The following is a 25,180-nucleotide window of genomic DNA, read 5'->3' as shown; positions in this document are numbered from 1 at the left end:
AGTGACGATTGAGATTGGGCAATTTTGGGGCAGCTCCCATGTAAAACATATATAAGTGATTTCTGCCAATTGACTCGGAATCCAGAATATCTCCCAAAAACGTCTAAAATGTCAAATAGGACAATCAGGGACCGCTTGGGGGAGGCGAGGTAAAGGAGAACATCATCCGCATATAGGGAGATACGGTCCTCCCAGCCCCTCGACCACCGCAGCCCTCGAATGGCAACATCTTAACGGATCCAAGCTGCAAGTGGTTCAAGGGCTAGAGCGACCAACAACGGAGAGAGGGGGCAACCTTGGCGGGTGCCACGACTAAGGGTAAAGGAGTTGGATTTTTTGTTGTTCACTACCACCTGCGCCAGAGGGGCGGTGTAAAGGAGTTTTATCCAGCTGATGAATATCGGGCCAAATCCCAGTCTAGTTAACACTGCGAAGAGATAGGGCCATTCAAGGCTGTCGAATGCCATAGTGGCGTCCAACAACACTATGATTGCGTCCTCCCGTATGGTATGGTATGGGCCCTACCCAGCACCCCGTGGACTCTACGCAGGTTCAGGGCAGTGTTCCGCCGAGGCATGAATCCTGATTGGTCGGGATGTACCAGGTCCCCTATAACTTTAACTAGTCTGTTGGCGAGTACTTTAGCTAGGATTTTAGGCTCAGCATTAAGCAAGGAGATGGGCCGATAGGAGGAGCAGTCGGTTTTGGGTTTACCGTCTTTATATATGGTGACACTCCCTCCTCAAGACTGCCAGTGTTCATGGATTTCAGATAGTGGCTTAATTTGTCAGGGCGAAGCTTGTACAGCTCAATAGGGATACCGTTTGGGCCGAGAGCCTCGCCCGGACGTAGCGCTCGTATTGCTAATGCGATCTCTTCAGTGGAGAGGGAACTATCCAGGAATAGGCGTTCTGCCTCCGGGAGGGTAGGAAGGGAGATATTCTTTAGAAGGTCCAGGAAGTGTGCATTTGTATGTGGGGCCACAGAGTTATATAGTGTGGTGTAATGGGCTGCAAATTGGTTGGCTATCTCCTGGGGATCCATTATGGAGTCACCCTCTGCCCCCCAGAGCTCCGGGACCAGTCGGCTAGCGCGCTCCCTCCTGTCAAGCCAGGCAATTAGTTTCCCCGCTTTATCTCCCCAATCGTAGATACGGCCCAGCCTTTCCTGCCCCATTATTTTGGCGCGGTCAGTGACCAGAGCCTTATATTCGTCCTGGCGAAGTCGGAGTGCATGCATCGTTTCAGGTGTGAGGTTGGAGTTAGCGTCTTGTTCGAGTTGGTAGATCTCCTGCTCAGCATCAGAGATGTCTTTCAGTCTTTCTTTTTTGGCTCCCGCTATGAGGGACAAGGCCTGGCCCCTGACCACCGTTTTAAAGGCTTCCCAAAGCGTCTGCGGGAAATCGACTGTATGATCATTTTCCGCAAAGTGATCGTCGATGGATTTAATCAGGTCTTTATGCATTTTGGGGGTTTTGAGATGACAGGGATTTATGGGGGTGATGCGCCCTACTTGTTTGTAGTCTAATACTATATGAGCCCATAGGGGGGAATGGTCCGATATACCTCTGGCAAGGTGTCTGATCTCATGGATGTTAGCGACCTGGGAAGCGGGGGCAAGTATATAATCCAGGCGGGAGAGGCTATGATGCGCATTAGAGTAGAAGGTATGTTGTTTTTTGTCTGGGTTATAGGTTCTCCATATATCCACTAAACCCATTGCATCCAGAAAGTTAGGGAACGACTGTGCTGTTAGGGGTAGCACTCGGGGCGGGTACCTATCTAGCTCGCCCGATATAACGGAGTTAAAGTCCCCGCCGATAACAAGGTGCCCCTCCGGCAGTGCAAGCAAAAGAGCACTAAGGTCAGCAAAAGTAGCAGATTGTAGTCCAGGGGGTGCATAAACTGAAAGTAAGGTTATATTGTGACCCTCCCACGAGCCCGTGATACCAACATATCGTCCCCGGTCTTTATCATAATTTTGATCACATTTATATCTTTAATGGCCCAGCTTGTGCTGTTGCTCTCAGACTGAAGCCTGACCCCTGCGTCGGCTCTCCCCAAGGCTGTTCTAGTCCCACCCCACACACTCTCCCTCCCTCTTCCACCCAGAAATTTAGTGTTGCCCAGATGTGGATACAGTGTCTGTCTCTGTGCCCCAGTGGTGTAGAACTTTGCTTGTCTTTGATTATTTCTTGCACCAGTGTCCTACCTCTCTGCCTCGTTGTTAATATCTAATTTTAAAAGCCTGGTTTGATGCGTTGCACAAGGTACTGTTGCGGTAAGGATAAGTAACATATTTAGATGATAAGTTGTAAAAGGATAACTGCCCAGTCATTGCAAGTAACACAACTACACTTCTTCCTATACCTAATCCAATAATCTTGTGTCCTGAAGGCATCTTCCAGTTTAAATTCTGAGGGGTAGATTTCCAAACATTTTGTGCCGGGTTACCACCACAAAATGTTTTTGGGGGAATTTACTTTCCAGTGCAAAACTTGATTTGTACTGGAAAGTACCCTAAAAGTAGCGCAAAGCAGCATGAAGCACAGCTTTGTGTAACCTAGCGCCATGGGAGCATTCTAAGGGACCGGCACTGTGCAGCACACATACAAAGTGGGAAAAGCTTTTAAGCTTGTCTAAGCAAGGTATTTTGTACAGGAAGGGTACCCTTCCTGCACAAAACATATACTAGACTCACGCACACACCCTAGCGCTGTGGCACTAAAGTGTGTAGGTGGCACACGGCAGATGAAATTAGCGCCGGCACTATGGAGAGGGGAGGAGAGAGCCATACTCTGTAGATATGGCGCTCTCCTCCTCCCTCGCTGCCACGCAGCGCAGCATCTTTGGCTGCTGTGCTGTGCTGTGCTGTGTTGTGGGACGTTTTTGAATATCTGCCCCTGAGTTTCCACCTCAGCCTTATCTGAAGTCTTCAGTTGGACACAGGGGGTATGGATTCTGCACGCAATTTCTATTATTACAAACAATGCTAACAGGCGGCATTGACAACATTAACTTACAAATCTCCTCAACGGTGGCTTGGCCAAAGCTCAAGATCTAACGTGCCCACTTGATGAGAAGGGCAAACAATAACAGAATTAAAAGTGCCAGTTCAGAGTCACTGGTTACCTTGGGGTAAGCGTGTAAGTGGGGAGACTACGTGGGCTGCTTCTGCAAATTAGAGTATTCTGCTTCTCTTATCCATTTCATTAAGTACCTTGAAAGCTATTTGCTTTTTCTAATTTCCTGAAAACAGATAAGCTATTTAACAATAATTGTATTTTATTTAGCCGTTAAAAGGAGAACACATTACCAAGGTAAGCTGAATAAAATCTATAATAAACCCATTTATCTTTTGTATGCAGCGAATTAACATGATATGTTCAGTTGTTATCTGCTGATTTCATTCTGCCGAATTAAATGCCAGTTCTACCCTGCGTTTAAAGATTACTTTATTGTGTATGCTAATCATATTTCAGCAACCTTCACCTAAGAGCACAAGTCAATTAAACTTTTATGTGATATCCACTTTTTTCTCCTCTAAGTAACTGTTGTGATTGTATGTAATCAAGAGGCTGTGGAACCACACGGCATTGTTCCTCATTTTGAGAAAGATAAAAACCCTATTTCTCCCGTGTCTCTGTTGAGGGAAATGGGGTATTGAACTCAAATTCGGTAGATGAGTAGGTCCTTGATAGCCGTGAAATTGGGGTATTTACCCTTGAATAAAATATCCATTAAGCAATGTTACCACCAGAGAATGCCAGGAGTCTATTGTCATAATGCATGCAAATGACAAGAAAACAACACTCAGGAAGGTGTGGAGGGGTGGAATTTGAAGGAGGAGCCTATCACACTTCATTTACCTGCCCAACCATGTGTGTAAAAATCACGCTATCTAGAGTGCATGCATTAAGATGGTACCTCTGTATGTTGGCACATGTACCACAGGTCTGTGTTTCCGAGCTGTGAAACTCATGCCCTCAAAGGTACTAGGTTAATGCATACTCTGTTAGTACAATGTATTCCAAAAGGTATGCCTGGCTCCATTCTATGCAAATATACAGGCACAGGATACAATCGAACTACAGACTCAGGCATTTACTTTGTGCTAGTCCTTACAATTGAGTATGGCTACCATCACAATTTCCTCCGGCCGGATTATTACCGTAGCAATTGCTTTTTGCTGCTATCGGGAAATGGACGAGTGCACTCGTTGACACAGCCAAAAGTCTCACAAAGGTCTAATAACAACCCATGTTTAGATCTCACATACTAAATTCTTCAAAAAAAAGTACAATAAAAATAAGTACAGAAAGAGACAATGGATTTTTAGTGAGCCCTATTCAGTCAATGGCTTTCATGGATTTTCATTGGTTGGATGAGCTACCATTAAGGCCATGCCACTAGGTGGATGGCTAGACTGTTAATGTTTTCATTAGCTTTTGGTGATCCTTTTGTGTGTTTTTTATGTATTTATTTTGCTAAGAGATCATTTTAATTAATGATTTGTTCTTTTTTTATGTTTAGGAAGTGTGTGCTCTTTGGATACCTCAGCCTGCACATTTCTGCATTTCCAAGATTTCTAAGTAATGATGTGCAGGAACATAAAATGTCTTAAAGATATAATGACATCGTATATGGTATGCAATATTGTGATTTACATGCTTTTTCAGTTTACCATCTACAACACAAACTTCATCTTCCAACTCCTTTTCGGAACACTCTTCTCCTGAGGTACAGCTTAACTCTGCTCGTGCATTATATTCATTAAAGGGACCTTACTAGCAGTGTCCAAATCGGTGTGGTCCAAGATGTTGTGTCATTATTGGATTTTATGTTTAACAAACTGTGGCAGAAAATTGAAAGTCCACAGTGTGACCATACACTTTCCCTAATAAAGGAAACAGTCCATTGGTTTTGGCTTTCCTAATGCTTGTTTACACATGAAGGAAAAACTGGTATTCAAATCCAGAGAGCCCATGGATGGTAAAAATTGTCATGAATCAGTTTGACGAACTGGCTGTGGGAATGTTATAAGCAATTGTCATTTGTATTTCTGTGGAACTAGTTATAGACTCTCAATTTCTAGAGTCATCAATATTTTGCAGGTATGGTACCAAATATTGTGTACTAAACATAGTCTGACAAAATTATTATTTCCTAAATATTATTACAAAAATATCTCTCCAATGGATTTAATTATAGGGAATCCACAGCCAAAGGAGCAATAGTTTTATAAATGATATTTAGGCCATAGTTTTTATATAAAGTAATTTTGTTTACATTGTGACGTACAACTACATTCACAACCTGGCAGTCAGCCATAGAATTAATCACCTCTTTCTTTCACATCAAATTGTCTTGGGATGTTATTTACTTTGCTTATCACCCACCCTGCATGTGTTTTATTGTCACTGTGCCATATATGTCCATGTCATTTTCAGCTAAGAAATGTGGTGATTAAGATGACTGCCTGGAGTGGTGAATGGGTGGAAATAACAAACAACTATTCTTGCAATTCACCGTCCACACAGATCTGAATTCAGAGCCTCTGTTATGCCCTCAGTAGTAGCATCACCGAGACAGAGTTAGACTATTGAAACAAATCATACAAGTACACCAATATTCAGTTTTCTATAAAAGCAGGTGTTCGTGGCAGTGACTACACACTTTTGTGTATTTTATACACAATTAACCTCATCACATATTTTGTGAAATCTCGCCCATTAGTCATTGCCATACATGAAAAGTCTTAGAGTGGGGGAGTGACAGAAATTGCCTTTTTTCAAGCCATTTTGTACATATTTTAGCAAACTACGATGTGGACAAAGACATTCACTATACAGGAGTGAGTTATAGTATAGATTTGTTTTAGTGAGTAAGATAGTTTTAGTGCAAGTGTTTGCTAGTATAAGTCAATGACAGTTCACTTGCAATTAGACATCGGCATGGTTCCACTGTCCCAAAATGTTCTACAGTCCAGACCCAAGCCCTTGTAGCTAACCACATAATTATGTCAATGCTGCAAAGGTTCTCCTATTCGAAGTCTGATACATTTGACAACTGTATGGTAATCCTCTAACCTTCTAGCAAATTTAGTATGAATGTTTTGGCTACCTATGACAAGTCAGATGATAGACAATGCCCAATCTCAGGTTTTTCTGGTTAAAATGGTGAAACCTTAAATAATAGAATATTGAGACATATTATTGGAATAAACAAAAGGGGTTCAACAATAACTATTGGTCCCCTTGCATTTGTCCTAAAGTTCTTAGAACAAAGATGCCCCAAAATGAGACACCAACATGCAGTTGTAATTCTTGACTCACAACAATACTTTCGCAGACACGGACGAGCTGAGACGTTTTGCATGCCGTTCAATCACTCGGACTCAGATCGAGTGTAACAGCAATTTGAGTGCCGTTTTCTCGCCTCATTTGAGCTTCAAGAGATTGGATCGCCTTGGACCATTCTCGAGAAGCAATAGACAAATTATTAATTTCGTGACAGAGTCATTAGCACGACGTTCATTATTGAGATACATTCAATCATTATCTGCGGAAAGGATTGAATACCCCGCCCAGAGAATAGGCCATCTTTTTGTTACTTTTGTCCTGATGAAGACCCGCACCGACTTACTAGTAGTGCATCAACAGGGTTGAAACGTCGACAATTTCCCCGGACCAGTCTTTAGAGCCTGCCTTAACTATTGAATTGCTTCAGTGTGCATGACTACTATGAATTTTGGTTTCGCTGGCCAACAATAATATATATATTTTTGTACTATTACACTGTATTTTGTTTTGCACTTATTTCACTGAGCACTAAGTTTTACTTTGGTCATTATTTGTTATGTCTTTGTATTGTGATGGCCTTTGCAAATGATTTTTGATGACAAAATTCATAAATGAATGAATTCATATAAGGATATTGAGGTTTCTTGGTCTTTGTGTCACTTCTGATTCATTCAGACATCTTGCTGTATATCCAGCAGGATATGGTTTTACCCGACAGAACCATTGTAATTTTGATATAAGTCTGCCCAGGTTCTGAGGGATACTGGGTTACCCCATTGCTTGCTGAAAACATAAATATAAACAAGCACATTAGTGATTAAAAGATCACACAGTGTCTTGAGTCTGCCAATTGTTGTACCAACTGCTGTGTCTAGGGACACTACATTGCAGCTTTTGCCCCAACTCAAATTTTCTCTTAAAATATATCAACTGTTATAAATACTGATTCTTTGCTACCTCACTACTTTTGCATATATCCCATGTTCATGCTTAACATTTGAATTTCACTTCCTTTGACTTTCCACAATCTAATAAGACAATTCTGTGAAAGGGTTCTTCACCTATTCTCATGTACTGAACACTGACGTCCTACCCTGAGAAGATCGCCGAGTTCCTGCCCAAAATCTCAGCTGTGTTAGAGCCCTGCCAATTTTAAAGTGAAGCAGAGATTGAGAGCTGGTTTTATAATGGGACATTCAGCAGAGAAGCCTGTTCTTGGCCCTCCTTGAGTCTTGACACAAATCTACATTCACCCTCATAGTCCAGAAATCTTTAAACACCTCTAAATAGAATGAGTTGGAATGTTTAAAGCAACTAAGCCTAACGCACCTTGCCACAGATCTTGCTGAATCAAATGGTCAAAAGTTAGGAGATAGAATATTAATCTATCTTATTCGAATAAACAACAGGGAGTTCAGCAATAAGTATTCTTCCCTGCGCACTTAACATAAGGCTGCAACGGTGCACCAAAATGACTCATCTAGCAAGCTCTTGTTATTGTTGAGTTCAGAGTGCAGACCTTTGTTAAACTGTAGATAACAAAGTCATTATGTACCAGGGTTGAGCAGAAGACAATACAATTCTAAAAGTAGCTGCCATTTGCACCACTCCTTTTATGAGAAAGGGTCTGGCTCCCTGTGGTGCTAAACTGAACTGGAAAGTGTGCTCAAGCAAAACCGGTTCACCCATGGCCGAGCTGATTTGGTCATAATGCAACTGTGGACAGCTAAGATCCTGGCTTGCAAGCACACATCAGCTCATTAACAGAAATCGTCAAGCATCATCTAAGCCAACTGTATGGAATTAAATCCTGCATCCCAAACACAAACTTTGAATTAGTTGTCTAAGCTTTAGTTCTCTATGGACTTCACTATAGGATATTGATACTGTGAACGATTGTATAAATCTACCTTGCACTGCTAGAAGTGGCCCTTCACACTGCAGCTTGGTTAGTAACAGGAACCAAATACTCAGAACACATCACCTCATACACTTCACCCTTAAATGACTACTCATTGAAGTGAGCTTCAAACTGTATTGTGAACAAAGCATTCTACACAGGTATGCCGAAATACCTGTTAGTTGCACCTCTTCTGCAATGTAGCCCGATATCTGGCACCTCTACATGTGAGATTGAAAGGAATGTGTGTGAAAAGTCTGTGGAAGTTGAATGCACCACAAGAAGCACAGAGCATTTACAAGACACCTTAAAACCATGAATCTTCTATATTTAACCACAATATGAAGCAACTTCGACCTTTATATACAAACAGAAGGTAAACATTCAACCATGTTGAGAAAAAACAATTTAACTGAGGCTGGGTGACTCAAGTGGTTTCAAGTACACCAAAAGGCCCTTGAGGACCACAGAAGCACTAAGATACTGGATCGTTTTCTGGTTCAGGCCACATGGCAATGACATTTCCAACATACTAGAGATAGAAAAGGGCCATTTGTAAGAGAAAATCTTCAAATATTTGCATGCATTATATTGTTTCAGAACACTATGTGGCTTAGCATATTAAATGTTATAATTGTTGGTTCACACTCTAACAAAACAAAGCTACAATGCAAATATGGTTCCATCATTCTAAGTGAGAGACGACTGAGGAATTAATAAAACGAGTATTGTGAAAATAATCATTACTTTACATCTAAATCCACAAATTTTAAAGTTCACCAGAGCTGTGTATCTATTTCATATATCAAGTTCTCACTTATACTTTCAAGGCAAACACTGGGGAATTTAATTTTTGGAAATTTTTTCCGTCAAGATTAAAAATTTGATTGGTCAGTGAGCTAACTTCTCTTGACTGATACATTGCAACTTGTATTTTAGAAGCATTTGTCTCACAGGTCAAAACAATAATCACATCCTGCTAAGGTATGTCTTGTAACTTTTGCACCTACTGTTTTGACTCTACCACCCAGGCATTATCCACAAGTAAATGTCCTCTCTGTAAACCATTATGGGCTAAACCAAATAATATTTTTATACAGAGCTTCCTTTAAAAATTCAAAATATTGATAAAAGTGCCTCTGTAGCTCTGAAGTGAGAACAAAGTAATTGTGTTGCCACTTTTGTGACAGCACATCAAAACAAATTGTCATTCAGATTTCCAATAGAGTACCTTCTTTGGATTAAAGATCTTTTGACAGTGTGTTTTATTAGGGAATGTGGTATTGTCAGGGCTCAAAAGAGAACTATTTAAACCTCTTGACAATTATTTTCTTACGGATCCCTGTTGCATTTAGCGAGCAAGTTAGGCAAGGGTACCCAAACCTTTCTAGAACGATTTTAGGGGATTCTTCTCCCAATTTTTAAAAAAGTAGCATCAAGTTATTCAATTCATGGCCCCAATTTCCAAATATACGGAATAATAGCATGATATTATACAATCAGCTCTGAATAGAAACCCATTAAATATTCTAAAATGACAAGATATGATGTAGTGCTGAGGTAAATTTTATCTCCACAGCAGCAAATCATGTATGTGTCTGGAAGATAACAGCGTGGTACTCGCTCAGATGGGCTTCCAGGGCTGGGATAGATTTTACAGCCTTAAGCAGCCCCCTTCCTCGACGATTTCTGGTGATTTATTCAGTGTGCCATTTAGCCACCTCGGCCATACGTATATATTTTTTTGATTTAGGTGTTGCCCTGTGATATTATGCTTTGCTTCACGTAGTGCGAAATGGTCAAGGAAAAAACGTATATATTGTGTAAATGCAAGCATGTGGGAGCTCACGTTCCAGAAGAAAATAAAAGATTAAGCAGGAAAAAAAAGAAGCAGTGTTGACATAACTCAACAGTGCACTGAATAACGGGTTTAATCGGTTCCCTTAAGCTTCACTACCAGAAGGTCGCGACACATAGTGGACTTCATTCTCTGCCTCACCGGGAGCGACGTACGCGACGCATCATGCATGCGGCGCAGAACGCAGTGGCAATGTCTCGTGCCACTGCGAAGCAAGCACCACCACCAACAAAAATAAACAGCAAGAACTGTACCTCTGAGACATAATCTTATAGGCATCTGGCAGATAACAGCGGATATTCTCCATCTGTGCAGGATCCGAATCACAGATTTTATCATCGGTCCTCCCGTAGTTGGCACTTTCAATCATGATAACATCTGTTCCTGGGCAGCGCAGCTCGATTGGATAGCTCTCGCAGGACAGCTCCCTTCTCACCACCGCCATTGGAATCGGGGCTCGGCTGAACGCTGTGGAGAGGAGAAGACGTGAGTGTTCATATGTCAGGGACAGACTGCAGGGGAAAATATTTCACATATCTCAGCTTTCACAGTTGCCAAAATTGGGCATACCTTCAATGGATGCTTGGTCAACAACACTAAACACTTCTAGAAGTATATACACTTTACAACAGAGTATATTGCAATATGCGGGCACCGAACATTTTTGTTTAATCAGCATATAGAACAAGTCATGCAGTTCGATTTTCTTTCTCTCAGTCACACCTTACTCTTCGTGTTCACTGGCAAGTGTCACTCAAGTATAAAATGTTACTAAGTACAGGTTGTGGTTTTTATACGATTGCTGTGTCTGTTGTTACTTGTGGTCTAGCTTGTATATTTTTACTAAGCCTGCAACCCAAGACATCTTGCCAGGTAGAGAGTGCACTTTGTCATAAAGCGTATTGTGCCACATCAGTCTAGAACTGCCTTCTAGCAGTCTTAACCCCATGTCCTCTTTTGCAATGTCTACTAGTTCTAATCTGCTTTGAGGGCCTGCACTGATTTTCCACGGGGTCTCCAAACCTCTTTTCTGATTACCGCCTTTCTACTGTGTCCAGTGGAAGGAAGGATAGATTTGCTGATATAAATCTACCTGAACAGCCTCTGGCCACAGGGACTAGGAATCCCAGTACTGAAGACGGGCAAGATCTGATGTCCACTTACTTCTATCATCTGCCTTGTAGTGGTTAAGTATCTGGGATCTGGAGGCAGAAGTGTTTTGGATAGAAAGAAGGCTTAGAAAGTGCAAGTGATTCACTATAGGTACAGAATGCTTCCATTACTCTATTGCTGTGCGGCGTGGTGTGTGAAAGAAAACTGAGTGCTCTTGCCTGTGCCAAGTGATTTGTTATTTAATGCAAATTAGCAAAACAATATGAAATTTTCTTAGGCAAAGATAAGAGAATTTTTTTCCCATAACACCATTATATTTAACTACAAAATAATTGTCACCTCCCACCTAATAATGACATCCTTTTGAGGCAAACATACAAAACGTGCTACAGCAATGCCAAGCACACTGACTGCATTGTCTTCTTTCGCATTGCTCTACCCACACACATTCCACACATCTTGCATACCACCCTTCAGAAACAATTTCATTAATCACATAGCCCATTTAGTTTACCTTCTGCAAAGGGCGAGAATGGCAGGATTCTTAGTTGCTGAATGCTAAATGCAGCTTGAGTTTCTCCTATATAGCGTACATATAGGGAACATGACCCGACTCTTCCCAAGGAAGGCTGGGCAATCAAATCATTGCCTTCAAGAGAGCAAGCAAAACCATATGAGAAAAGAGGTGGACAATCAACAGCTGAATTTCTCGTTTATGTACTTCTTTGAGGACTCAACAATCCTGCCTGTATTTTGACTCTCCTCTCTAAGATGGCCAATAGTACTAAAGAAGTGAAGTGTGAAGCTAAAGTGCATTTGATCAAGGAAAGACAGACTAGTTACCTAGGAGTTTAAGAACTATCAGGAGACAAAATATTCTGAAAGAAGAGATGATTGATGAACATCTGTGTCTTCACCACGCGTAAACCATACACGCCTTCCTTGTCTGCTAGGACTTAGGAGCTCTGACCGTCTATGTACACATATGCCAGCCATTAATTTCAGGCTTTTGTGTTTTAACCCCATTTTTCCATTTCAGCCAAAGAAAAGACAAACATAGCCTGCATCCGTTTCGCCCAGTCGATAAGATGAGCAAGAATCAAATGTTTCCTTTGGAGTGGGACGGAAGAAGCGCAATCGAACTGCTCAGCACCACGAACAACATGACAAAGACCCAATCACCAGATAGCAAAGCTCGGCATTCCATCAGGCCACAGCATTGATCCATTAAGTCACTGCACTGGCCATTATCCTAGTTAATTAAAAACGTAATTATCTTGCTTAATAATGAAATGTTTGACTGAGGAAATTAGATGGCAAACCTAATTGAAAACAACAGACGCCCACCCTCTCCTTAAAGAGCACCTGCCTGCATTTCCACCCTCGGTTGCGAGCATTGCTGGTCTGTATCGTTGAAGGAACGTTCCCAGCTCATTACCGAAGATATTATGGCATTTGATTAGCTGCTCCAAGTGATAATTAGAAACCAATAACTTGAAGGCATTAAAAAAGCCAATTATGAGGTGAGGTCAAAAGTAAAAAAAAAGATTATCTTTCAGAGGCAAACTTTACTTCTTAGTTTCAGGGAGGAGAGCAAACTAGATTGTGAAACAACGCACGGCTTTGCCATTGCCGGTTTATGTTTTTCAGAGATTCTTCCCTACTTCATGTCCAAAAATAAATTATAATCGTATGTCCTAATGTCACTTACGTGCTTTGCGGCAATAAAATAAGCAATGTGCCAAAAAAACTCATCAACATCTGCATACAGTGACAGCCAATCATAGTGTCCAGTTTTTTAAGAATGGCACAAGTTATGCAGAGCTTTACTAGCCTGGACAAAACCATAAAAGTAGGCTGCTTTTACTGGTAATTACTTTGGGCCACAATCCAGTCCAGCATTTCCCCCCCCCCCCCCCCCCCCCCCAGTATGAGACATAAGACCGCAGCCAGCTCTATGCAAATAAGCTTTGGTTCTGCTCTAAGAGGAACTGTCCAGTTCGAATTCCCATGTCAAGTCCCCTCTGAGCAGGAATGCAAGCAACCCAAGACCAACTTGAACCTATTTAGGCCTTGTAGGGTGCATCTCATGGCACAGTGAGCATAGGGCTCATCTCTGGGCATATTCATCTGACTTAGGGTTTCATAGGGGCAAAAACAAAAAAGTGATGGGTGTACTGTTAGAATTCATCTTAGTCACTGGTGTTGATTTTGTCTACAAACCAATCCATCGTTTTTATGTCCACCATGGCACTTCAACATATGACAAATATCTGACTAGAGGGGCAGAGGGGTTGAAAAACGATTGTCTGGAATGTGACCCTAAGTGGTTGCTAGCGCCTCAAATGAATTCAAGCATCCCTCCCATGCACTTGTTTGCTGCAGTGAATGCCGTAAGCGGGATGGCTGTGTGGAGACGTGGGTCCCGTGCTCACTATGTCCCAGGACTTAAGCTGTACCTAAATGTCTAAATCTAATTAGACTGAAACCAGTCTGGGTCCGTAGTGGACCTGGCCTGGCAGTTCAGGCTGGACAGTTCCTTTTAGAGCAGGACCAAGACTGTTTTTGCCTATGTGAGGTGTCTACCTAAAGTGGCATAGTGAGAAACAATATTGGTTTGGAATGTGGCCCGAGCAATTGCCACCGGCTGAGATTAATTCAAGCATTCATTTCATACCCTCGTTGTTTGTTGTGGCGTTCATCATCCTGCACGGCATTCCTTCAGGTTAATGGAAGGTTATATTGCTTCATCGGGATCTTTGCAAAATGTGTCCAAAGCTATCAAGAATGTGATTAGTGGTACAAGTACAGTGTCTATGCCCAAGTCATAACAAATTATCAGTATTTCTCAAGTTGAATTACATTCTTTATAAAACACCGGGTAGCTCTTGCAATGATGGGGGGCAGCTTCTGGTATACTTCGCAACATCTGCTCATTACAACTTTTTGTTATAATAGATTCTGACAGGAAGCAAAATTGGAAGTCGGATTCTCCATGCTCCATGACATTGATGTTGGTATCTGTCTAATGTCCCTATGCCTGCAAAGGTCCAGGTCCGTTAGGGTATGGACAGCAATAGCCCATATTCAATGTTTGGCATTTTAATAGTTTCAACTTTTTACAGAATATTTAATAGGTCTCAGAAAGCTAGCAAATCAATCTAAAGTGTCATATTCTTGATGACCCCCAGTGGAGTTATGCCAATTTGAAGAATGCTGTAGAAATCCTGGCTTTCTAATAACAAGAAAAAAGCCAAAACAGGAAATATCACTAATCGATATGTTTGCTCTGAGCAACTGTGACAAAATAGTGGCAAATATGTTGACAATTCTTTATAAGAATGTATGACCGCGATGTTACCATCCCATACAGAGATTGACTGACTTCCAGTTTGTAAGCTTTTGGACTCAATACACCTTGGTCGTAACCCTGGGTTACAGAAATGATGCATCGATTCGTCCATCTAACTGCTGACTCCATGTGTCGATTATTTATCTGCAAGCGCGTTAGTTTGAAGCAGCAAGAAGACCACACAGGACACTTTGTCAATGTAAACACCTAAGTCCTGATTCACAACGACTGAAGAATGAGTATGTTTGATTCATTCTTGAAGTAGCCCTGGCTTACTCTTGCACTTCATGCTCAGGCCATGAGTACCGAATATTGTATGAAATCACGATAAAGAGTAAGCACAGAGAAAAACTGTGCATGGTGTTTAACTAAAAGTAGTCAGGAGAAAAAGTAGCATGGATTGGCCACACAAACATTCTTTGCCATAAAATTATTTTTGGGCATTCGCAGAAGAAGCAAACGTTTGAAGATTGTCTCAATTACTGTTCTGAGATTACTTCCAGAGACAATATTTCTTCAATTATAGAAACCTTTAGAAAAAGATGTAGGCTACATAATACGGCACTGTATTGATAAGGTAGACTTGGGAGAAACGTATAAAGGTCTCTGGTGTGGCGGGTTGTCCTGATGATCTGTCACGTCCAGCAAGGGCGAAGTCAGTGCAGTTTTCCACACCTTTGTTAATGTGCCACTTACATATTTGATTATATGAGTAACCAGTCACCCAGAAGTGAGTGAACATTTTTTTGCAGAAAAAATCAGCTAACACCCGAAACACTCCAACAGCAGGGGTAACTGAGTCAAGGTTGAACTCGATTTGGGGATAGGTTCAGTCCACACAAGTGGGTTTGGAATGTCAGAGCAGAACTGCGAGTTGTTGACAGAACTGCTAAGTACTGGAAATCCTCAACATCTTCTTCTCAATGGTTTCATAACAAGTTAGAGTACTGTGTTTGGACTCCACCCAAATCAAACGTTTGTAAAGTTCTTCTCCTGTGGCCGCACTTCAAACTCATGGTGATGCCATTCTGCCGTGGAAGGGGCAAACTGATTAAAGGGAAGCACCCCTCTTTCCAGTGTGTACACGGTGTACACTTTCACTGCAGTTGGAACCGCTTATCCCATTACCCGTAAATACAATTTTTGCTCTTAGGATTGTAAATTGATATGAAGTGATGCAGGCCACCATTTTAGTTGTGTCTCTTACTTGTGTGCGTGTGATTTTGTTAACAAGGTATTGTTATTTTTTTAATAAAACGGATGCTTTCATTTATTTGAAAAGATACAAAGCCATTTACCTAACACACATTACTGTGAAACTCAGAGTTGAATTCTGACATAGAAAATCCAATATATTAACAAGATTCAAACACTTTCATGACAAAGTGGTAAGCATTTAAAAATATTTGTGAGAAATTAAGCTGTATCGTGGTTCTAACGGGGAAAATCAAACGTTAACCAGCAACCTTACATTGAACTAAACCATTTTACTTTCTGTTGATGGCTGATTCTTAGTCAGACTGTGTCATGGACAGTGTTACAGAGTCACTAAATATCAACCCATGTTGCCAAATTATTGCTAAAATGGTAAAACCCACAGGATTGCATTTCCTGCAGTGATACTTATTTTGGTTAATCCAACCGAATGTGTCATTTGGCTGTGATATATTTTGCATACGACTTACTTGTTTGGGTAAAACGTCTCTTTGTTATCGCAAGCATATCAAAAGGCCTAACAGCCTTGTAACTGCATATTACAATCATTTTTTCATATCACATTTTGCACAAAATCTTGGCAAGCACAACATTTCTAGTCGAGGCATGCTGTGGCAAAACACTGAGAACGAGAACTCCAGAGGTGTAACACTGTCTGAGAAGAAATTGAATTGAGGTAAGCAAGGATTGCTATTAAAAATAAACAAGCGACCGCAGACATCCAATACTTTTTCAGTTAAATTTAATTTTGATGCTGCTCTTTTTATTAAGAAAAAGTCTTACTGATTTGCTTGAGGTCCCTCATTGGTAAACCTGTTTACTTTATACCCAAGAGTATCTAGTGTGTTATTGCAGGAGTAGCACGATTGTTGCTCCGAGAGGGTGGTGGAGGTAATGAGAGAATGTTGGAAAAGTGTGAGAGTGAACAGCTGAACACTTTCATAGGTGTAGAAGTAACTTATGAAGATAAAAATTACAAAGTTGGGAGTGTTGATGTGTGTTATGTCCACAAACAGCTGACTGATGACCAAGGTATGTCTAGTTAAAAGAAGGTCACTGGTGTGAATAGAATGTCGGAGCAGGTCTGGCCATTAGTGAGAGGTAGACATAAGAAGGGACAGAGCGTAAGGTTAGACTTGTGAGAAAGAATTTTAGCATAAACAGTTCAATGACTGATGAATAGTAACTTCCAAATGCCAACTCCTTATTTCTGTTCTTCACGTTATTTCAAGGTAATCAAGGTGCTGCATTGGAATCAGAGCTAGCAAGTCAGGTCAGAAAAATATGCCCAGCACAAGAGCATGTTTGAAATACACTACTTCATCAATGTCAGTTTTTAATTTGAGATGTCAAGAATCTAAAGGACATTATGGGACTGATTATGATGTTGGGCGGACTCAGGTCAGCCCGCTATCACTGCGGTCTCGGAACCATGGTACGGTCGCATACTCCCATTTCTGTATGTGAGTTTATGCTGCGCCCGTAAACCGGCCGTAGTCCAACTCCCATGGAGAAATGGGAGATTCTGTTAATCCCTGCACCGCGTGGCGGGCACCTCAAAGTGCCTGCTACACGGTGCAGGGATTAACAGAGGGGCTCCATAGGTGCCCCCTCTGCCCCCAACCGGAGGCGGTAGAGGGATGGGGCCCTGCTACGGGCCCCCAAAGTCGCTTTCCGACAGGGTTTCCATGTCGGAAAGCCTGACATGGTAAGCCATTCGGAAACCAACATTGTAATCCCAATGGTGGAAACGCCGTCCTTGGGGATTACTTTGGGGCCTCCAACTGGCCGATGGGCTCCTTGAGCCTGGCGGAATCCTGACGGAATGACTAGCCGGTTTCAGTTCCTCCTGCCTACACTACTATTAGGTAGTCAGAATTGAAACTGGAGATTGTCGGTCGGTCGGTCGGAAAACCTCTGACCTGCAACATCTTAATAGGCCAGATGTGTTTAACCTTTATATGAGGTGTGCTAAAAGATGTTTGAGGGGATTGCTGAGGAGCCGCTACACCTTGCTAACCACTTAAAGGTTTGAAGGCAGGTTGTACCCACTAACGCGATTTAGGAAAATGTATGTCGTCTTCTTAGTGCAACACAGAAACTGCAGGAAAACAATTTCCTCCATTAGTGGGAAACCGAAATATTGAAGAGTGATTGATCAGGAAGAAGACAAATTTGTGAAATTCTACATATTAGCGGCTGCTTCTCTGTGTTTTGAGTTTGTTTGTCCACACTTATTGGATGAATGCATAGTTTAAGAAGGACTGCGCCCAGTTCTGGATGGGACACTCCTGTCCCTCTCTAATCTTTTCGATTGCTGTACAGAATGATGTGGTCTATGCAGTAGAAACAGAGTAGATTAATGATGGAGGGAAAAGATCTGTTATGATGCTATCCTAATATATGATACTTAAAAGGGGACCATCAAGAAGGAATTATACTGTTTCCCTCTGGGTAGGATTTCAAAACCAGAATGGTATGGTTAAAGGAGCTGGTTCTTGAGCATATATAGTTTACTTTGATTTTTCCAAAGGACACCAAGTCGCTTCTTATGGTGGTATATTCTCAAATTTATTATTAGTAAAGACGGTAGGTAACCATTATAATGTGAGCACTTTACACCAGCAAATTGCTGATCTCCTTTACAAAGAATAAAAGAATATGTTGGACAATCACTACACAGTTGCTTTTTTGATTAAGGAGATACATTCCATGGTAAATATTCCAGCATTCTAGTGAAGTAGAGGGTTTTTTCCTAATTTTACATTGAACCAAGCCAGATGACAAGAAGTCGACTTCAGACTTTGCATGCAATGAATTTGTTCTTCCCTATTCAGTCCTTTGCCTCGTGTTTTCACATGATGCCTGACGAGAATGGTAGCTTACCTCAAGCAGAAGTATCACAAGAACAATTGTCGAGAAGAATGAAGGGAAAGATATTGCAGAAAGAGAACATTTTGTCACAACTTGAGAAGGATTCCTGTGAAATACTTTCTTTAAACAAAATATGTTGTCCTTCTGACCAATTCACGCATCGGAGAATTTACTTTGGATTCTTAGGCTGTTGCACAAACTCCCTTCAGCTTGTCTGCATTAAAACATTAGCATCACTCACAATCCTTTATTCAAGGACTTAAAGGAGTGTACCTGGCTCCTTGTCCTGATTTGGCATCAAAAAATTGCACAGTAAGTAGATGAAAGAGGGAAATAATTTCTATTTAAACTCAAACATATTGCTCTGCAGATGGCACTAGGAAGCTGCTCTCAGTTTGAAACACGGGAAGGAAAGGGAATGGGCTAGTGGATTTTAGGGGTCTTGATTTAGGGAATGGCGAGGTGAGGCTGGACTGCTTTATTCACAAATAGGGACATGAGAACAGGTACGCAAATAACTCATAGCCTTGTGCAACTGTGTTAATGGGATCTGAAAAATAAACCTCTCAACTTTGAATGTCTGCATCAATTTGTAGGACATCAAGATTTTGAAGTTCTCTTCTTATCAAATGCCACACAAACTAAAATATTTTCTTTAAGGCTCTACGTTTCTGCCAACAATTAAAATTCACCACATTCTGTACTTTAAATCATTGCCTTTGTTGCTTTCTCCTTCTTCTATCATCCAACAAGTACATTACATCTGGTGGTGTTTGTTAGGTTCTGTTCTCTAGGCGCATCTCTTCATGCTATAATTAATATATTCTCATTTTCTTCCAATCAAGGGACATATCCCCATGTTATAGTTTCACCTTTTAGCATTCATTTGTTTACATGCACAAAGAAAAGCTCAGTCTTTGCAAATGTCAGTCCATTGATAACATAATATGGATTTGTTTGCTTGAGACATTTTATAACCCAGTTTTGTGTACACAGCACAATTACTTAATCAACCCAAACATTAACGTTCCCCATTGAATCGATGAACATTCATTGCTGTAAGAAGAAGGGTGAAATATGGTGGCAGCATAATGAGTTTATGCATGGGCTGGATTTGAGCTGAGAAAGCCTGTGATGATATATTTGGAGGCCAATGGCTAGAATATGAGGTGGGATTAAGCCTAGAACAAAAGGAAGCGATAGTGGGAGTTAAATGATTATTTTCTTAGGAAGCCAGAATCACATCATTGTGTTGCCCAAGACGTTACATACCAGAAATGTAAGAATTGGATGAAATGATTGATGACAGGCACAAGTGGAGATGTGGAGATCTATTTAGAGAGCAGAGTGAGGTGAAGTATGGATGGATTAGCCAGATCTTACTGTATCATTTAACTATCAGCAAGATTCCACCAATGCCAGAGCAGTATCCCACCTTTTTTTTCGGTGCTACGTGTATTACCTTCTGAATATCCAATTCCAGCCATCTTAGGGTGTTTGAGACCATAGGGCCTACCTAAAAGACAAAGAAAGTTCAGTGCTTCCCACCATTCTATTGCTGCTTTTTTTATTTTGATAATATTTTGTGATGTCTTTCAATATGAGGTTAATGCATTCCATCACCAATACCGGTTTGCAAATACCAGTATTACATGCAGCGACTTTCTTTCAAAACTGCCTGGTTAGCACATGAGATGAAAAAAACTATTTCAGTCATCTGTTCATTTCATGAAATAACTTCTTTATGTTTTATATTTCTCGTTTGATAACTTGATTAGATCCCAAAGATTGATCTTATTAAGCATATGTGAATGTAACGTTTTAAAATACATTTATCTTTATTGAAATACTATTTGTGTTTGATTGAAATGTCTGTATGATATTAATATTTATCATATAACATTGTTAGTGGGAGAGCATTCTTTGTAATACCTATCACAAAATCAAGTCTTCATCATGAAAATTAATCTATGTTTGTGTATATAATCTTGCAAAGAGTTAGGGCATTATTTAGAGTTTGGCTAATCAGTAGGGGATGTTCTATCTGTCCTCTCTAGTGAACACAAAGGCCCTAACAGCTTAAGTGTGGCATAAGGGAAATCCAAGCTTTTTGCAGACGCTTGGAACATCTTCTGTCAAACTCTAAATAAGACCCTAAGTTTCCATTTTCATTGGGTTCTCCTACAGATCACGGTCATTGCACGTAAATGTGCTTCAAATTATAGTACTGGTCCGGCAAGATCGAATACAGATAACCACTAATACAGAAAATATAGAATGGATCTACTCCTCATTGATCAACTTTGATACCTCAATGTATGAGGCTATCAAACACAGACATAAACATTCACAATAACATGCAAAATATAATAACAGAAAATAAAGCCATAAAAACAAAGGTATTTGATTCTACCTCGTGAAAAAGAGGTTGGGTTACAAATCTGTGATACAGACATTATGCCGGATTCAGCAATCAATAATACGTATAAGTGAAAACATTAGAACACCACAGAAAACCTTTGAGGCAGTACACAGCATAAGATACAATTTATGAATGATGCAGAGGTGCAGTCTATCAATTAGTAGTAAGATGGGTAACTGCTTGTGACCTGTCGTTACTTTCATATTGCCTGGGCAAAACATGAGTCAGATATAGAACTTCTCTGAATAATATTATAAGCCCATTGGTGTACACAAACATCACAGTAACAACTGTCCCCAACTGAAGTTATGAAATGCGATGTGGCAGCTCCCTCATGAACCATTTAGCAATATGGTTATCTATATGGACCTTCAGGAGAGATGACCCTAAAAATTGCGTAAGCAGTTATGACAGGAATCTCAGTATTACTGAAATATTTATAAAGGCAACATAACTCGTGCCAGAAAAGGGTGAAGATCAATCATACCAAAAAAGGGAGCCGCATCTAAAATATTTGCCCGACACTTTACTAAAACTTACAAAAATCTATACCAATTCATATGGCTCCACATTTCAAAGACTAGTGTGCTAGGAGGAAGAGTAAGCGGCTTAGGAGAGGGTAAGTGATACCATTTATTTAAAAGGGAACTGCAACTGACTGATTAATTGGTTCATGTTTTTTTTACCTACTTTGAAGTTCTTAACAGTCACAGACCATTTCACAAATGTAAGGTTTGAAGGTTTACACCCCTAAGCTCTGGGATGTAGTCTCATTAAGTTAGAGTTGTAGAAAATCATGAGGAATCTCAGATTGTCGCCAAGCCATTCTCTCTATTGGCTGATCACCCCGCATCCCATTTCTGAGTGAAGGAATTTGATGACTTACTGAGTTAGAGCTCAGTAGAGCTCAAAAAGAATAAAATAAAACAAAATTAAACAGATGCAGTGAAACCTCTTGCAATGAACTCCCTGAGGGTAAGAACTCAAACAAAAAGGGCTCAATCAACAAAAGGTCGGCTTTACCTCTACATATGATGTTTATGTATAAATGAGGAGGTCTTACCACTGCCACATTTGGGTTTAATAAAAGCAACTTTCAGTGTTGTATAAAATAATAAGAAACTAAGTACATGGAACGTGGCAATAAAAGCCTTCTTAGGGTCTTACACACTGTATTCAGAGTGAATATGGAAGCATTGCTCTCCTCCGACTTGACGTTTTCACTGTGTAGCAAAAGGGCAATTGAGGACATTTATGACTTGAATGTGAGAACCCTTTCAAAGTCGAGAAACCTTTTAGGGGTTTAGAGTCAGTGGTGATCCCTTTAGCAAGAACCTCCAGTTACACTAGATTTTAATGTGCTGCTCATCTTCCATTTTATTGTGGTACCCTCCTATTGATAGATACTAATTTACTTTCAATATTTCACTATGCATCAATAAACCCATATCATTGCATGTCTCTGTACCCAAAAACTGTCAAGCAACTTAAAATCACATAACCACAAATGCTGCTTCTCTACTAAATAATAATCTTTTTTTTGTTTTCCCCTCATCAGTATCATCAGATTCTCTGTGTTCTAACACTTTGTGTGTAACTGTCAAGGAAGATAAAAGTCAGTCTGATGAGATGTTTGTGAGAAGTGCTTGCAAAGGCCATTACTGTGGTTCAACAATGCTATAGTTCCTTTTGTGAACCTGCCTGTCAGAGGCGAGGAAGTGAAAGAGCTTCATCTGCTTTGCAAGGCGAGATATGCTATTATTCTCCTCATATGAAAATCAATACATGCGATTTAAAAGGGGGACGAAGACAAAGTGGCTTTAAGCCGCATGAAAGACAGAACCTTGAAGAATGTATGCTCTCTTGCAACCACAGCAGACAGCTTTGGTCATAATGGACTTAAACCAATGTCAAGAGTTTTCATAAAAGGGCAGAAATCAATTGGTGTCCAAAAGACCAATTACACAATACAGAACACAAAGCACACAAGAGCAATGTAGGGCGCCTGTCAGCCTTAGAGAATATGTTGTCCTTGAATTTGAATTGCATGTTTTAGTGATATTCATTAACTGACAGACTACCTCATACAAAAATCCTTCATAAATTATACTGTTCTCATTAAAGTGGTTCCTGGCGTATAAAGTAAAAAATATAAAGAGGGGTGACAAATCAGTGTTATAATAAATGTAAAATGGTACGTTTTTAAAACATGGAAAGAGAAAAAAGGTTTGGTCCGCAGAGAAAAAACACAGAAGGCCCTATTCATAAAAATGTTATTAGTACTTCTACCTATCCCAAAGGTGCGCAAAAAGCTTCAATTGTTGCCTGCTACACGAAAAGTTGATTCAAAGCATCAGGATTGGCTGAAAATTCCGACAACAAATTCCACTGAGGATTTGGAAAAGTCTGCAAGTAGGATGGATTTTCCAAAGTCGTTAATTTAGGAGTGGGAACATTGTTGTTCCCAGAAGGAAGGGAAAGTCTATCGCTTAGGAAGCTCGTGAACACATGCTCAAGGACACACATTTGTGGGTATTTACAAAACTTACCAAAGGCTTTGTGTCCTCAATTTGTGCACATATGCTTAGTGCCAAGACAGGTTGGAGTGAAGGATTACGATTTCTCCACCTGGACGAATATTTCTAAAGTGCAGACAATTCTATCTGTGATAGTGGGCGTGTTGGATATACTCATGATGACTGTGGATGTTCATATATTCCGTGCATAATTCTGGGGTATTTAGGAATCCCCAAAGAAGCAGAAATCAGGGCAACTCATGTGCTGAGGGCTATGGTCTGTTGATTTATATATATTTCCTAAGAATTAGGAAATCTGAAAGAAGCTAATAGAATATGGAATTCTAACATGTAGAGTGCCGAAAAACAAAATGCTCTGGTGCAGAGCACAGGAAAAGTATGACTTCACCAGGCAAAAAGCAGCACATAAGTATGTAACAGAACAGCCTTGCAAAAATCATGAAAACCATGAACAAATTGTCCTCAAAGTGGTATTCGGAGAAACATATCAAAGTCAGGGCTGCTACTAACCCAAAACCATCAAATGGTGAACTGAAAACTGAACTACTGATCTGGAAAGTATTAAAAACAGGTGGTATGGGTCTTTCCATATGTGGCTGTACACACAATGAGTTAACTGGCACAGTTCACACTCAGAAGAGGTGGGAAAAGTACCAGCAGGTGTCTAGAACAAACCTTGTATGAAGTGATCACCACAACAGGCATGTGTTCATCTGTGTCACTACAATCTTATTCACCATTGAAACCAACAAACTGCTTATCCATGCAAAGAGGCCAACAAACCACCTATTACAGATGACAGTAATAGTCTCACCATTAACTTCAATTACATGTTTATCTTTTAAGATAGCTTTCTAATGATTATCTCATTGGGATCTTTGCTACGCATTTGGCTAAGAGAACATTCGGACCATTGTCTGAGTCTTGAAGTTAAAGCGGTGCAGGTGTGGAAGCCATTGGGCAGGCATCTACACTAGCTTCATGCCGACCTTGATACCTTTCTAGCACCTATGGCCCATCTCTGGTGTTAATAGTGTCAAACTGCTCTAATTACAAACAAATCCATGGTGACAAGAAAGTCTCTGCAACACATAAGTCACCAGCATCGAGGTGGAGATGCATACACTGTAAAGGTGATTCTGGAACAGTTCATGCCGGGGTTTGCAGCTGGGTAACAGAAAATGCTCACATTTCTGGAGTCATTAAGAGGTTAATCCACCAAAGGAATTTTCTCGACCACTGGTCTAGAACGGTGAAGAAAGTTCCTCCTGCGGATGTTTCTCCCGATTCAGCACTTTCTCCAGAAATCAGAGGAGTTTCCATTACCAGCTAAAATCCAAATCAAGTCTTTCAGCTCCAGAACAGAATATTTTTGGAGAAATACGTAAGTTCCAGCAAATAACTGTTCTTTTGCATCTGCAGCTTGTTCTTGGTCATGTTTTTAGTTTCTCAAAAAGTGTAACTAGCCACTTTGGCAAATCTTTAAGAGTTAAACTTTTCTCAGGAACTTGATCTGGTTTTTATTTCTGGAATACTATTTATCTTGGTTTATTGCAGAGAAATTTGCTTTATTTTAAACCCTGTAAATGGTGATTTGTAGTCATACAG

The 25,180-nt window shown here is 40.5% G+C and overlaps 1 protein-coding gene across 9 annotated transcripts in view; it reads right to left on the bottom strand.

Moving 5' to 3' along the window:
• Positions 1-25,180, bottom strand: part of ADGRL3 (adhesion G protein-coupled receptor L3) — a 1,231,414-nt gene that overhangs the window by 667,321 nt on the left and 538,913 nt on the right. For 7 of the 9 annotated variants that reach the window (XM_085641132.1, XM_085641126.1, XM_085641133.1 and 4 more), the window contains exons 4-5: positions 20,049-20,129; positions 10,314-10,527 (exon numbers count right to left, since the gene is read on the bottom strand). In XM_085641132.1, the coding sequence (XP_085497258.1) occupies positions 10,314-10,527; positions 20,049-20,129 (295 nt within the window). The remainder of the gene's footprint in view (positions 1-10,313; positions 10,528-20,048; positions 20,130-25,180) is intronic. The other 2 variants (XM_085641127.1, XM_085641129.1) reach the window with 2 other exon arrangements.

Source organism: Triturus cristatus, chromosome 2_2 (assembly GCF_964204655.1).
Source record: "Triturus cristatus chromosome 2_2, aTriCri1.1, whole genome shotgun sequence".
In the NCBI taxonomy this organism is placed as follows: domain Eukaryota; kingdom Metazoa; phylum Chordata; class Amphibia; order Caudata; family Salamandridae; genus Triturus; species Triturus cristatus.
This window is presented reverse-complemented; position numbering and strand designations above follow the sequence as displayed.